Source organism: Trichechus manatus, unplaced genomic scaffold (genome assembly GCF_000243295.1).
Source record: "Trichechus manatus latirostris isolate Lorelei unplaced genomic scaffold, TriManLat1.0 scaffold00137, whole genome shotgun sequence".
Classification (NCBI taxonomy): Eukaryota; Metazoa; Chordata; class Mammalia; order Sirenia; family Trichechidae; genus Trichechus; species Trichechus manatus.
The window spans coordinates 1734218-1750313 of record NW_004444073.1 but is presented as its reverse complement, the minus strand read 5'-3'; the positions used below and the strand labels follow the sequence as shown (position 1 = coordinate 1750313).

Here is a 16096-nt window from a genome sequence, read left to right as displayed (position 1 = left end):
AAAGGGTGTCTGGGGGCCATACTCTCAGGGTCTCTCCAGTCTGTCAGGCCAGTAAATCTGGTCTTTTTTTTGTGAGTTAGAATTGTGTTCTACATCCTTTTCCAGCTCTGTCCAGGATCCTCTATTGTGATCCTGGTCAGAGCAGTCAGTGGTGGTAGCCAGGCACCATCTAGCTGTACTGGACTCAGTCCGGTGGAGGCCTTGGTAGCTGTGGTCCATTAGTCCTTTGGACTAATCTATTCCTTGTATCCTGTTCTCTTCATTCTCCCTTGCTCCCGAAGGGGTGAGACCAGTGGAGTATCTTAGATGGCTGCTCACAGGCTTTTAAGACCCCAGACGCTACTCACCAAGGTAGAATGTAGAACATTGTCTTTATAAACTGTGTTATGCCAATTGAGCTAGATGTTTTCCGAGACCATGGTCCCCACAGCCCTCTGCGCAGCAGTTCAGTGCCTCAGGGAGTTTGGAAGTATCTATGGAGCTTCTATGACCTTTCCTTGTACGAGTTGTGCTGGCTTCCCCAGTAACGTGTATTGTCTTACCCTTCACCAAAGTTACCACGTATCTATTTAGTTCCCCTGGTATCAACTTCTTCCAAAGTCCTGTTAATGGTGATGTTTTGGCCTCCTCCCATGAATCATGAATGTTCTTAGTGGCATCCAGAATGGTGAATCTTATTCTAGAAGGTTTTCAATTTACTTTGCCCAGATCCATCAGAGGAATCACTATCTATGGCATCTATAGCCTTACAAAATGTATTTCTTAAATAATAAGACTAGAAAGCTGAAAGTATTCTTTAATCCATGGGTTGTAGAATGGATGTTGTGTTAGCAGGCATGAAAACCATTAATCTCCTTGTACATCTTCATCAGAGCTCTTGGGTGACCAGGTGCATTGTCAGTAAGCAGTAATATTTTGAAAGGAATCTTATTTTCTAAGCAGTAGGTCTCAACAGTGGGCTTAAATTGTTCAGTAAACCATGTTGTAAACAAATGTGCTGTCATCCAGGCTTTGTTGTTCCATTTATAGAGCACAAGCAGAGTAGATTTAGCATAAGTCTTAAGGGCCCTTGGATTTTTGGAATGGTAAATGAGCACTGGCTTCAACTTAAAGTCACCAGCTCCATTAGCCCCTAAGAGAGTCAGCATGTCCTTTGAAGCTTTGAAGCCAGGTATTGACTTTTCCTCTCTAGCTGTGAAAGTCCTAGATGGCATCTTGTTCTAATCTAAGACTCTTTTGTCTACATTGAAAATCTGTTGTTTAGTGTAGCCACCTTCATCAATTATCTTAGCTAGATCTTCTGGATAACATGCTGCAGCTACTACATCAGCGCTTGCCGCTTCGCCTTGTACTTTTTATGTTACCAAGACACCTTCTTTCCTTCAACCTCATGAACCAGCATAGATTCAAACTTTTCTTCTGCAGCTTCCTCACCTCGGTCAGCCTTCAAAGAATTGAAGAGAGTTAGGACCTTGCTCTGGATTAGACTTTGGCTTAAGGGAGTGTTGTGGCTGATTTGATCATCTATCCAGACCACTAAAACTTTCTCCATATCAGGAATAAGGCTGTTTTGTTTTCTTATCATTCATGTGTTCACTGGAGTAGCACTTTTAATTTCCTTTAAGAATTTTTCCTTTGCATTCACAGCTTAGCTAACTGGTGCAAGAAGCCTAGCTTTCGGCCTGTCTTGGCTTTTGACATGCCTTCCTCACTGGGCTTAATCATTTCCAACTTTTGATTTGAAGTGAGAGACGTGCAACTCTTCCTTTCACTTCAACACTTAGACGCCATTGTAGGGTTATTAACTGGCCTGATTTCAGTATTGTTGTGTCCCAGGGAATAGGGAGGCCAAGGAGAGGGAGCGAGATGGGGGAATGGCCGGTAGTTGGAGCAGTCAGAACATGCATAACATTTGTCGATTAAGTTCACCGTCTTATATGGGTGTGGTTTGTGATGCCTCAGAACAATTACAAAAGTAACATCAAGATCATTGATCACAAATCACCATAACAGATGTAATGATAATGAAAAAGTTCAAATATTATGAGAATTACCAAAATGTGACACAGAGACATGAAGTGAACACGTGCTGTTGGAAAAATAGTGCTGATAGACTTGCTTGACGTAGGGTTGCCACAAAACTTTAATCTGTAAAAAACCACAATATCTGTGAAGTGCAGTAAAGCAAAGCATAATAAAAAGAGATATCCCTGTATACAGTTTTATAATCAGAAAAAAGATATATAAGATTCCTTAGCTAAAAAAATTCTACGTACTTATATACATTTATTAATATGGTCTTTCTTAAAAAAAATTTTTTAGGTTCCACTGAATGTGAAATGACGAAGTCTAGCCCTTTGAAAATAACACTGTTTCTAGAAGAGGAAAAGTCCTTAAAAGTAACATCAGACCCAAAGATTGAGCGGCAGACTGGTTTGTTTTTATTCTTTATTTCTTATTAACTCTGGACACACTTTAAGACATATTAGTAGAAGCACATATTCAAATATACAGTATTCCTATATTTCAAGATGTCTTTTTATAATATTCTCTCTCTCTCTCTTTTTAAACTAGGAACTACTGTAGCTTCCACAAAGATGTGGTGTACTGTTAGTAGTTATCTTTAGGTCACAGAGCCCTGTGAGAACCTGATTAAGGCTATCACTTGCTTTCACAGGAAAGGCTCTGTGCTGCCCTCCTACACTGGGCATCGACTGTTAGAGGGATTACAGGCCCCCGAGGCCTGCCTGTGGACCCTAGATTAACAGTTCCTGCCCTAAGTTATTGGCGTGCCATGTGAAAAGGCAGTTCCCAATGATAGAAAGATTTATTTTAAAGAACAGTTTTTTTGGAAGTCTGAAGCTTTGGCTATTATCCTGCAGTTTGAGTTCTGAGTTAATATTCTTTCTTAAACGAAAAGCGTTGAATCAGCTTTTTATAGACCCAAACTTTATTATATAGAGAATGTTATTGTAACTTTGAAAATTATTTTGGTTTTGTGTATCAGTAATATTTTATTATATTTTGTTTAGGAGGTGCTTTTGCTTAGGGCTTTTCCTCCGTTTGTTTAGTAAGCATGTGAATGTTAGGTCTTGTTTGCCATCCCTTTTAATTCTTAAAGGTCTGAATCATAATATCTACCTATTGCAATATTTTTCAGAAGTGGTACGTGAAATTGAGATGAGTGTGGATGATGATGATGATATCAATAGTTCAAAAGTTATTAATGACATCTTCAGTGATGTCTTAGAGGAAGGTGAGCCAGATGTGGAAAAGAGCCAAGAGAGAAAGGATCAAGTAGAAGCAGAACGCAGTGAGGAACAGGAAGATGCACTCAACATCTCCTCAATGTCTCTACTGAGTCCATTAGCACAGACAGTTGGAGTGGTAAGTCCAGAGGTAAGACAAGACTAAATGTAAACAGGCCCATGATGTAAAGAAACCAATCAGTATTGGAACCCCTACTTTATTTTTGGTTGGTAGATGGGGATTTGACATTCTGTAGCTGGTGGGGAGGGTGGAGGGAGGTGGTGGTTTCAGAGTTGACATTGTTCTTTGCTTAAAACTCTTCAGTGGTTTCCTGTTGTTCCTGGATAAAATCCAAACTCTCTAACATGGCCTAAATGTCTAGACATTTGAGCTGAAATCCTGGCTCCGTCATTTATTGGCTGTTCATTGAGCAGGTTATTTAACCTCTCTATGCCACAGTTCCCTCATCAATTAAATAAGGTGAATAATAGTACCTACACCATGGGTTGCTGTGAATATTAAATCAGATTAGTATCTTGATATTTATCGCAGATGCATAAGTAACATTTACTGAGAGCTAACTACTGTTATTAGCTATCATCCTAAATTGATTAATTACAGCTCTGCTTAGAAATTGATTCAAGTAGGAATGTCACTTTTAAAAAGAGTTACAAATGTAGGTTTCAGCTCTCTTGATACTTTTATTTATTCATTTACTTTTTAGGAACTTATGTTAGTTTTCCTGGGTTTTATGATGAATCAGTCGACGTACTGGACGTTTGTTTCCTAACACTAATGGAGGATAATTCATTTAGCTTAGAATCAGTGTTAATTATCCATAACGTGTACTAATACCCAATGTATTTCCCTGCAGACTTTAGTTTCCTCACCTAGATTAGAATTAAAAGGCACCAGCATAAGTGATGAAAGTCCAAAGCCAGGAAAATTCCAAAGAACCCGTGTCCCTCGAGCTGAGTCTCGTGATAGCATTGATTCTGAAGATCGTGATCTCCTTTACAGGTAAGGACATTTGTGGAAGGTGTTCACCCTTTAAGGGTCATGGCTTAGATTCTTGACACGACAAGATGTGTTACAGTTTATAATTGTAATGCCATTAATAACTCATGTGTATAAAAGCTTGAAATAATTTTCATCAGCCTCTCTTTCACCAAATGGCATTTTCCACTGTGGTGAAGTTCTGTTGGTATGTTCCATAAAGGATAGTGTTCACTGTGTTTGTTGCTGGCTTTCTAATGGAGTGTAACTTATTTCCTGAAGCATTGATGCATATAGATCCCAAAGATTCAAAGAAACAGAACGTCCTTCAATAAAGCAGGTGATTGTTCGGAAGGAAGATGTTACTTCAAAATTGGACGAAAGAACAGCCTTTCCTGGTCAAGTTAATATCAAACAGAAAATGCAGGTAGGCCCTTCTGTGGAAAGCGGATTTGGATTGTTTCCTGCGTAGACTGTGAGCTCTGAGGACAAGAGCCCAGCCTTATTCATCTCTGTACCCTAGTGCCTCGAACATGTCTGATGTGTAGGAGCTCAGGAAATCACTTGAATTCAGTTGAATTTCAAAAAGATCCTCTTTATTGGAGAATTGGAAGATTGCTTGGTGAAATATTTATTTTTAAACGGGTCTGCCATAAATATCTTTAAAGTCTAACTATTAATTGAGTGATAGTGAGGTCTGAGATTTATTTTACTCTTTGTTGCTGTTAGTTGCTGTCGAGTCGATTCTGACTCATGGCAACCCTATGTCTGCAGATTACAACTCCTCTATAGGGCTTTCAAGGCTGTGACCTTTCAGAAGCAGATCACCAGGCCTGTCTTTCAAGGTGCCTCTGGGTGGGAATGAACTGCCAATGTTGCTCTTAGAGGTTCTTTTATGATAAGAAAAGCGTTATGATAAGAAAAGCATTATTTTTAAAAATAAAATCAGATAATTTCTTAATCTCTAGTCTGTTGACTCTACCCCCAGTTAAAATTTTAATAAGTATGAATTAGAAATCTTTTCATAAGGAAGAATGTTGATAGTTTAATCATTATCTTTACAGGGTGTTAAATGTTTTGGGTGCATAAAAACTCACTGCCCTCCAGTCAATTCTGACTCATAGTGACTCTACAGGACAGAGTATAACTGCCCCATAGGGTTTCCAAGCCTGTAAATCTTTACGGAAGCAGACTGCCACACCTTTCTCCCATGGAGCAACTGGTGGATTCGAACTGCTGACCTTTTGGTTAGCAGCTGAGTGCTTTAACCACTGTGCTACCAGGGCTTCTTTTGGTGCATAGTCTGAAATTAACTTGAACAATGAAATTTACATGTTGGCTTTACTCTGTAGGAACTTTGGAAATTACCCAATCAGATTAGTTAGAGTGAAAATGGTGATTAAAGATGTGGGTTTTTTTCTCCCTTCTCATTGGTTTCATTAGGAACTCAATAATGAAATAAATTTGCAACAGACAGTGATTTATCAAGCTAGCCAGGCTCTGAACTGCTGTGTTGATGGAGAGCATGGAAAAGGGTCTCTAGAAGAAGCTGAAGCAGAAAGACTTCTTCTAATTGCAAGTACGTGCAATGCCCCTGAGACAATCCCAACAAATTTTCAAGCCAAAGGAAACTCTCATTTTATCTAGTGTATTCGGAAATCTCTAATTTTAGAGGAAGGGCTTTCTCTGATAAGTCTGTTGCAGTTGATCTGTCTTTTGTTTCTTGCACTTATGGGTTTGTGAAAACTCTATACGTAAAATACAAGGTAGTTTGCATGAAAGGTGAAAGAAGCTGGAATGCATTTGAAAAACTTTGTAGTTGTGAAGAGTATCTTAAGAATGACAAAAAAAATGTATGAGCACGTGTGCATGAGCTAAAAAAAGCTTATGTGATTTTGTTATATATGTATGTGTGCTGGTACTGATCTGGGGAGAGGTGTTGGGGTAGAGAGATTATACCACATAAGAAAACAGACCAAAAGTTGAAATACTATAAGAACTTGGTAAACAAGTGAACAACCAAGTTTTACCTAACCATCTGTTTGTAGAAAGACTTACTGTTTTGTCTTTGATCTTATGTACAATTGCCACATCAGTGCAGTTTCTTAATCTGGCTCTCATTTAGAAAGTTGCAGTTTTAATATTTGACATATTAACTTGCATATTTTCATAAAGCCGAGAAGAGAACACTTTTGATTGATCAGTTGAATAAATTGAAGTGTGAAGGACCTCAGAGAAAGAATAAGACTGGTCCCGTATCCCAACGGGAATTCGTCCCGTCCAAAGGATCAGTTACCTTGTCAGAGATTCGCTTGCCTCTAAAAGCAGATTTTGTCTGCAGTACAGCCCAGAAACCAGGTATGATGATTTGTAACTTGCATCACTTCTAAATCATATGTTTCATTATGGACCTCACTAGCCTGGAATTGTAAAACATGTACAGCATGCATAAAGATGCAAAACTTACATCTTGGGCCTTTAGTTCCTTTTATTAAAATATGTGCATAAAAATAACCAAGGGAAAATTTCATATTTAGAGTTACTGATCCACACATTAATGTACATGGCTCTAACTGAGAGAGTAAGGCTAGTCAAAATCATTTGGAATATCCAATATTTTCCTAAGATCAGTTAGCATAACAGAGCAGATCATTTGGCTTTCTTTCATTAATTTTATTGTAGAAAATACTGGAGCATCTAAAAGAACTTTATTTTTATTTTACTTTATTCCAGTTAAACTTTGCCTCATTATAGAAATTTGTTCTATAAATGTTGAATTATTAGTTGTAGGGGCAAGGATTTTTATTCCTTTTGTTCCTCAAGATTGAATCACCACAGTGAACTTTTCTGAACTATGTATTCTGTTAAAATTCATATACAAATAAAGTAGGGTAAAGGAGAAATATGGCACCAGGTTCTGAAAAAGGGGCAGGTTAATTATAGCAAGCTTAATAAAATTTAAATTTATTAAATGTCAGATAAGTGTTTTTTTTTTAAGGTCCTTTTAAATTTTTACTTGTGTGAAAATTCTCTTGAGTCAAGGGAAGGCTATATGTTTGGTGTTTGAGGTACAGGGTAAGTAAAGAATGGAGGTCTTTAGAAGTTTTAGCATTATTGTAGGAATTAGGTACTTTAGATTCTAAATTTTGCTGTTGTCTGATTTGGTTAAGGTGGGGGAAGCAGGCAGGAATCTGGTAATTGAATATGGACCTTGATATATCTGGTTATTTAATAAGATAGTGAAGAAATAGTTCATGTTTTTATTGAAATTTATGTCTGAGTAACTTTCACAGAAATATAGCGTTTTAATCTCAGTTTTGAAATGACAAACCATAATTTATCCTTTTGAGGCATATACTGTTAGCTAAAGAATTGGAGTCAATAGGTAAAAGACAAGGTTGGCAGAAATCGAGAGCTGTGGAGTAAAGTACTCTGAGGTAGCAGAAATCAAGTTATTAGGACTCACACAATAGGGTGATGATCATGGCTGTTTGCTACGTCTTAGCCTTTTGTTTCTGGGAAGTTGATTTTAGCAATTTTATATAAATTATGTATAATCAGGTGCAGTAGTACTTTATACCTTTGGTCTTTGAGAATGCTGACTACTTAAATCTGATTTTTCTTGTGTGCTAATTATGTAATGTGATTACTTTTGCAGATGCAGCAAATTATTATTACTTAATTATACTAAAAGCAGGAGCTGAAAATATGGTGGCCACACCTTTAGCAAGTACTTCAAACTCCCTTAATGGAGATGCTCTGGCATTCACTACTGTGTTTACTCTGTAAGTAAACTGAGCTTTTCATGATTCAGACCACATTTTCTTTTTTTAAAGAGAGTTAATAAACAATGCGGGTGGCATTTATAATCTTTGAAATGCATATGTTTGTCCTTTTTATTTGGACAAATAGCCCACTTTTCAGTGTATGCACATATGTATTTAAAATTTGAACTGTAAATTTTTTCAAATATGCTTTAAATCTCATTAAAGTACTTATTATTCAATCTTAATAAAAGGACTAGTTATATTTAGTATCACAGACTTATTTTCAAGCTATAGAGTAAAAAATCCAGTTTAAAAATAAGTGACTACTTTTATTATTGAGAATTTCTAGCTGTAAATACTGAGAAAAATATTTCTGACTAGTAGTATAGGCAAAAATAGACTATTCTTACCAATTTTTATATTTTTTTAATGCTTTGTAGCTATTGTCTTTATTTAAAAACACAGTGAATTCCTTTACCCTCAGAGTCTTGCAGTAGAATTCGTGGTATTATTTTTAATGGCATAACTTGAGGTTTTCCTGACATTTTTATTCAATGTTTTATTTTTCTAGGCAAGATGTGTCCAATGACTTTGAAATTAATGTTGAAGTATACAGCTTGGTAAGCAGTCATTGCTTTCTAAAATAACCAGTAGGCTATTATTTTTCAAGATTTTCAGATTTTTAACTACTCATGCTTTATGTTTGTGCATAGGTACAAAAGAAAGATCCCTTAGGCCCTGATAAGAAGAAAAAAACATACAAGTCCAAGGTGAGAATGAAAGAAACCCAGTAAAATATTATAATCACAAAATAATAGATGTCATTATATAAGTTTTAATTTATGTATAATTTTTAATGATTATGAAGTTTTTAGATCATTTTTACGTCCCAGTTTTCTGGTTCTTGCATTTAATAGATAAGAATACTGAACATAAACGTATACTGAGTGGTTATGGTCCTGAGTAGAAATACTCAGGCTAGGTAATTGTATTTTCTCTACGCTTACTTGACAACTAGCTTTTCTAGGCTGATGCTTTCCTCAAGGCTTTCCCTCGAGCCCTCCTTATGTCCTCTGGAGTACTTAAGAGTGATGAGGTAGTCAGTGTGCAGGCGTAAGGAATAGAGTCTCTAGCTTGATTTGGAACCTTCCCAGTCTTTGTTCTTTTGTCCTTACTCTCAGTATTCATTTATTAAAATTTTTTTCTTAGCTTTAGCAAAAAAAGGAATGAGCAATATGGCTAAGCCTTAATAAAGGACTTGAGTATATTATATTCATTTTTAAGAATTATTTTATATGCAGGAGTATCTCAAGGTTGACTTTGAGCTCTGAAATCATAATGTTTTATAGGAAACATGCTAAGCTATGTTTTCTTCTAGGCTGTTACTCCAAAGCGGCTCCTCACATCTATAACCACGGTAAGTAGAGCTTTTTAAAAAATAAAAAAAAAAGAAGTTGAGCTTCCTTGAGAAGTCTTCGTCTTGCACATAGCAACCATAAATTGGTTAACCATTTCTAAACCCTTAGCACTGTGGAAATCTTTAAAATATAGTAATGGGGTTGGGATGGGGAGAGTTCCTGATATTTATGTAGGAAAAAATGTTTTCTAAAATGTGGTCTTTGTGGTGTTAAAAAGAGTTTTATATCTAATATAACTTATGTTTCTTTTTCACATCTGTTTTTTAGAAAAGCAGCCTTCATTCTTCAGGTGAGTTTATTTTGGACTGTTTGAAACTCTAGAATAAGGAAAATAACTAACCAATGATATACTTACATAGCTAGACCATCTTAATTTATGAATGTTTGCCTTTGCCTTAGTTCCCCACTACTTGTCTGTCACTTTGTCATACTGGGGTGGCTTGTGTGTTGCTGTGATGCTGGAAGCTATGCCACCAGTATTTCAAACAGCAGCAGGGTCATCCATGGTGGACAGGTTTCAGCAGAGCTTCCAGACTAAGACAAACTAGGAAGAAGGACTTGGCGATCTACTTCTTTAAAAACTGGCTAGTGAAAACCATATGAATACCAGCAGAACATTGATATAGTGCTGGAAGGTGAGCCCCTCAGACTTGAAGGTGCTCAAAATATGATTGGGGAAGAGCTGCCTCCTCCAAGTACAGTCAACCTTAATGACGTGGATGGAGTCAAGCTTTCAAGACCTTCATTTGCTGATGTGGCACTACTCAAAATGAGGAGAAACAGCTGCAAACATCCATTAATATTTAGGACTTAGAATGTACAAAGTATGAATCTAGGAGAATTGGAAGCTGTCAAAATACGAAATGGAACGCTTGAAGATAGATATCCTAGGCATTAGTGAGCTGAAATGGACTGGTATTGGCTATTCTGAATTGGACAGTCATATAGTCTGCTATTCCAAGAATGACAAATTGAAGATCAATAGCATCACATTCTTTGTCAAAAAGAACATTTCAAGATCTCTTCTGAATTACAGTGCTGTCAGTGATAGGATAATGTCCATATGCCTACAAGGAAGACCAATTAATATGACTATTATTCATATTTACACACAAATCACTAATGCCAAAGATGAAGAAATTAAAGATTTTTACCAACTTCTGCAGTCTGAAGTTGATCAAATATGCAATCAAAATGCATTGATGATTACTGGTGATTGGAATGCAAAAGTTGGAAACAGAAGAAGGATCGGTAGTTGGAAAATATGGCCTTTATGATAGAAACGATGCTGGAGATCACGATAGAATTTTGCAAGACCAACGACTTCATTGCAAATACTTTTTTCGCCAACATAAACGGCGACTATGCACTTGGTCCTTGCCGGATGGGATACAAAAGAATCCAGTTGACTGTATCTGTGGAAAGAGACAATGGCTTTTGGCCTCTTCTCCATAGCACAAGAGAGTAAATCAACCGAACCGTATAGTCTCTGCTACTAATTAGGTCATCCTCTACTAGCAATGAAATCTTCTCCAAATCTCTTATGAGAAAATTACTTTTTATGTCCGCATTTTTAGGTTCTCTGTTCTTTAAAAAACACCTCCATCACAAGTTAGGAGTGCCTGTACCTCACTTAAGTTAAATATTTAACAGTTTTCTTTCATTAAAAATATGTTGATGTTTTCTTTGACTTCTGCCCCGTATTTAAAGACAGGAAAATGAGGCAATTTTCTGTATGGCAATTTAATTTGTTTCTATTGGGGGGAGGAGGGGAATTGTTATTTACATTTATGAAAGTCGCTCTGAACTAGATTTCATTTTTTTCTTTACAGTCATGGCTAGTCCAGGTGGTCTCAATGCTGTGCGCACCAGTAATTTTGTCCTTGTTGGGTCTCACACACTGTCATTATCTTCATTAGGAAACACTAAGTTTGCTCTGGACAAGGTAATCCAACTTTATTTATAAGGGTATAGTACTACTTTTTTTTAGTTTTAGAAAAATTAAACCAATGGGAATGCCACAGTGCTTTCAAGTATTTGAATCTTTGATTGCAAATGTATATTCTTTGAATTGTACATTTTAACTAGGCATGATGTCAAAAATGTTTCTCCTTTGTATCTTAATAATTAAATTTTGAAGGTAGTGGATGCTGGCTTACTTTCTAATTACTTCCGACTAAAGAAGTATCACTTCTTAGATTTAGATGTTAAGTTCACAGTTTTAAAACATAATGTCTTGCCCATTTGAATTGATATTGTAAAATGAGCAATATTTTATGGAATTAGTTTTGATAAAATAAGGAGAACTAGCTTAATCTTTTAGAAGAGTAAGCATGAATTGAAGGGAATTCCTTCCCCGTACTCCTCCCTCCGAATTAAAAGCTTTAACATTCAGATCTGTGATATATCACTGCTAAGAGCTTTTTCACCATAATATGATGTAACTAAACTTTTAAATAGTTAACAAGACCATTTTAAGGAGTGACAGAACTAGAGGCAAACTTTATTCTGTTGGGTTGGCCTCTGCTGTATAATATTTTAAAACATCATAAGAGATTTCTGTTGTCAGAATGTAGGGGCAGAGAAGTAAAGAAATTAGGAGGCTTGATTTCTAGTTTTTACCCTATTACTCTTTGCCCTTGAGCAAAGTCACTTCATTTTTCTGGAGTCTTGTTTTCCCAGTATAGAATATTAGATTAGAGGAAGACAATCTAACTTTAAAATTCTATGAAACGTTTTTCTTTTAGTTGACTGACAAAAGCAGACTGTACTTGAAATTTCCATTATTGTAAATGCATAAATGTATTATAACATGTTAATTTTTTAAAACCCGTGTAACTATTTAGTGATTCAGTTAGTTTAACAATAGAGTGATTTGGGTCTTTTTTTTTTTCTCTTTGTCTTTTATTTTGTTTGTTTTAGATAAATTATGATGTAAAAGAGCGAGAGCTACTGGGCTATTTGTTCCAGGAAAAGGTTGCAATATTTTCTTTGCTTGAAACTAATGAGCTTAAAAATAATCATTAATTTTTGGCCCACCTGTATTTACTCTACTAACCACTCTCATATCTTCTTGGTTATTTTAAATAAGTAAGGCCATTATGTGCATTACTCTTTCTTTAGACTCTTGGAGATGGGCTTCATTTTTCTCTACTTTCATACTTCTTTAAAGCTTCCTTTGAAAGATCTCTACTTTTTTCATACATGTTTGGTATTTGGGTTTCTCACCTATATTGTTTCTTCCTGTTATAATTTGTTAAGATTCTATAGTCACTTCTATAAGTGCTTGGCTGCTAACCAAAAGGTTATTGGTTTGAACCCACCAACTGCTCCTTGGGAAGACGATGTGGCAGTGCACTTCTGTAAAGATTACAGCCTTGGAAATTCTATGGGGCACTTCTACTCTGTCCTATAGGGTCTCTATGAGTCGGAATTGACTCGACAGCAACGAGTTTGGTTTTTTGTTTTTCTTTTTTAAGAGTACCAAATTAGTAATTGTGTTTAAAAATAAATATTATTCAATATTTTTGACCCTCCTGTATATTGAAAGATGAGGAACCCTGGTGGCACAGTGGTTATGTGCTTGTCTGCTAACTGAAAGGTTGGCGGTTTGAACCCATCAGACCTACTGCAGGAGAAAGATATGACAGTCTGCTTCCATAAAGATTACAGCCTTGGAAACCCTATGGGGCAGTTCTACTCTGTCCTGTAGGGTCACTATGAGTCAAAATCGTCTTGACAACAATGGGATATATTGAAAGAGAAATTAGTGATGTTTTAAATAAAAGTAGATAACTCCTATGGTCTCTAATGGCTAGTAAGTGTGTTGCTATATAGATGATGCTTTGCTTATTAATTTTGAAATTAAAATACACTTAACACTAGAACTGTACTGAATATTATCTTACATATTTTAGAAGACTTGTTTAGAATTAAAACAAATTTTTGTTGTTGTGGAAAAATATGTATAACAAAACATTTGCCATTTTAGCGATTTTTTTAATGTGTACTTTTTAGAATTTTTAATATCCTTGTGAAGATCAATTGCAAACATTCAGTGAGTATACAGAAATGCTAATTAGCAAAATGCAGGATTTTTAAAAAAGTTTTAATTTATTAGAACAAGATTTGCAATTTAAATAAACATAAAATCTGGGGTGAATTGTATTCCTTACTCAGTGTTGTCACGTAGTTAATTCTACAGAGATTTCATTAATCTCTAAAATGAAAGATTTCAATAATGTATCTTAAATATAGACTGTTTGATCTTTTGAAAACTTTTTTAGCTGCCATTTTATTCAAAATATCACACTTACAAATTAAAATTTAAGTACAATATTTCCATTTTCTTAATAACTCCTTTGAAATTATAACTTAAATAGCCACATGATTGAGTTCAAAACTGAGTCGACCACTTTAATTGGTAATGTCTAGTACGCTAATGGAGCCCTGGTGGCACTTTAAAGGGGTCTTTTGCAGCAGATTTGCCCAGTGCAATACTTTGTTTGATTTCTTGACTGCTGTTTCCGTGGGCATTGATTGCGGATCCAAGTAAAATGAAATCCTTCCATCTTTTCTCTGTTTATCATGATGCTTCTTATTGGTCAGTTGTGAGGATTTTTGTCTTCTTTATATTGATATGTAATCCATACTGAAGGCTGTGGTCTTTGGTCTTCATCAGTAAGCGCTTTAATTCTTCTTCACCTTCAGCAGGCAAGGTTGTGTCATCTGCACATCACAGGTTGTTAATGAGTCTTCCTCCAATCCTGATGCCATGTTCTTCTTCATATAGTCCAGCTTCTCAGGTTATTTACTCAGCATACAGATTGACTAAGTATGAAGAAAGGATGCAGTCCTGACACACACCTTTGCTGACTTTAAACCACACGGTATCCCCTTGTTCTGTTCGAACAACTGACTCTTGATCTATGTACAGGCTCTGCATAAGCACAATTAAGTGTTCTGGAATTCCCGTTCTTCCCAATGTCATCCGTAATTTGTTATGATCCACACAATCAAATGCCTTTGCATAGTCAATAAAACACAGGTAAACATCTTTCTGGTATTTTCTGCTTTCAGCCAAGATCCATCTGACATCAGCAATGATATCCCTCGTCCCACGTTGTCTTCTGAATCCGGCTTGAATTTTTGGCGGTTCCCTGTTGACCTACTGCTGCAACTATTTTGAATCATCTTCAACAAAATTTTACTTATGTGTGATACGAATGATATTGTTTGATAATTTCCACATTCTGTTGTATCACCTGTCTTTGGAATGGGTACAAATATGAATCTCTTTCAGTCAGTTGGCCAGGTAGCTGTCTTCCAAATTTCTTAGCATAGACAAGTGAGCACCTCCAGTGCTGCGTCCTTTTGTTGAAACACCTCAGTTGGTATTCTGTCAATTCCTGGAAACTTGCTTTTCACCAATGCCTTCAGTGCAGCTTGGATTTCTTCTTTCAGTATCATTGGTTCCAGGAACCAATATTCTCCCTCCTGAAATGGTCGAACATTGACCAGTTCTTTTTGGTACAGTGACTCGGTGTATTCCTTCAATCTTCTTTTGATTCTTCCTGCATTGTTCAATATTTTACCCATAGAATCCTTTAATATTGCAACTTGAGGCTTGAATTTTTCCTTCAGTTCATTGAGAAATGTTGAGCATGTTCTTTCCTTTTGGTTTTCTAACTCCACGTCTTTTGCACATTTCATTATAAAACCTTTTAAGTGTTTATACCTTTCTGGAAATAGAGGTGTCAATAGAAATATTATCAGCGCAAACGATTATGAAGTAAAACAACTAATCAGAATTATGGAATTTTGGGGTTATAGGTAAAGTGACTAGTTTTTCTGGTGTGGCCAAAGATATCTTGTTTATGCCTGTTGGCCTCCTATAATTATTAATAGGGCCCTTTTCACTTTCAAAAATGTCTCGATGCATAATAAATAAATCACTGCCCTGGGAGTGCAGCAATTAAGTGCTCAGCTGCTAACTGATTAAGTACTCGGTGGTTTGAAACCACCAGCCACCCTGCAGGAGAAAGACGTGGCAGTCTGCTGCCGTAAGATTAAAAGAACCAAAAACCAGTTGCCATTGAATTGACTCCGACTCATAGTGACCCTATAGGACAGAATATAAATGCCCCACAGGGTTTCCAAGGAGCAGCTGATGGATCCGAACTGCTGACCTTTCAGTTACTGTAATCAGTAAGAGTACAGCCTTGGATGCCCTACAGGGCAGTTCTGCTCTGTCCTATAGGGTTGCTGTGAGTCGAAACTGACTCCACAGCAAGGGGTTTGGTTTGGTATAATAAATTATGTGGCCATCCTAGTTATAGGTTATATTTTACAGCTCTTAACAATAATTTCTGAAGTAAGTAACAATAATCTTAAAAGACTACTTTGTTAAACAGAAAACAATAGGATTGCACATATTCCAGAAGTCTCCACACTTCACTCTCTGCACATATTCCAGAAGTCTCCACACTTCACTCTCTGCAGTAAGACTGACTCAAGGGTCATACTCTTGGGGTTTCTCCACTCTCTGTCAGACCAGTAAGTCTGGTCTTTTCTTGTGAGTTAGAATTTTGTTCTACATTCTTCTCCAGCTCTGTCCAGAACCCTCTGTTGTGATCCTGGTCAGAGCATTCAGTGGTGATAGCTGGG

The 16096-nt window shown here is 36.4% G+C and overlaps 1 protein-coding gene across 1 annotated transcript in view; it reads left to right on the top strand.

The window, feature by feature from the left end:
* Positions 1-16096, top strand: part of ANLN (anillin, actin binding protein) — a 69392-nt gene that overhangs the window by 32711 nt on the left and 20585 nt on the right. Inside the window, exons 9-20 of the mRNA XM_004385302.2 lie at positions 2323-2433; positions 3161-3399; positions 4124-4269; positions 4528-4672; positions 5689-5824; positions 6421-6603; positions 7904-8030; positions 8584-8632; positions 8726-8782; positions 9391-9429; positions 9698-9719; positions 11263-11375. Of these exons, the coding sequence (XP_004385359.1) occupies positions 2323-2433; positions 3161-3399; positions 4124-4269; positions 4528-4672; positions 5689-5824; positions 6421-6603; positions 7904-8030; positions 8584-8632; positions 8726-8782; positions 9391-9429; positions 9698-9719; positions 11263-11375 (1367 nt within the window). The remainder of the gene's footprint in view (positions 1-2322; positions 2434-3160; positions 3400-4123; positions 4270-4527; positions 4673-5688; positions 5825-6420; positions 6604-7903; positions 8031-8583; positions 8633-8725; positions 8783-9390; positions 9430-9697; positions 9720-11262; positions 11376-16096) is intronic.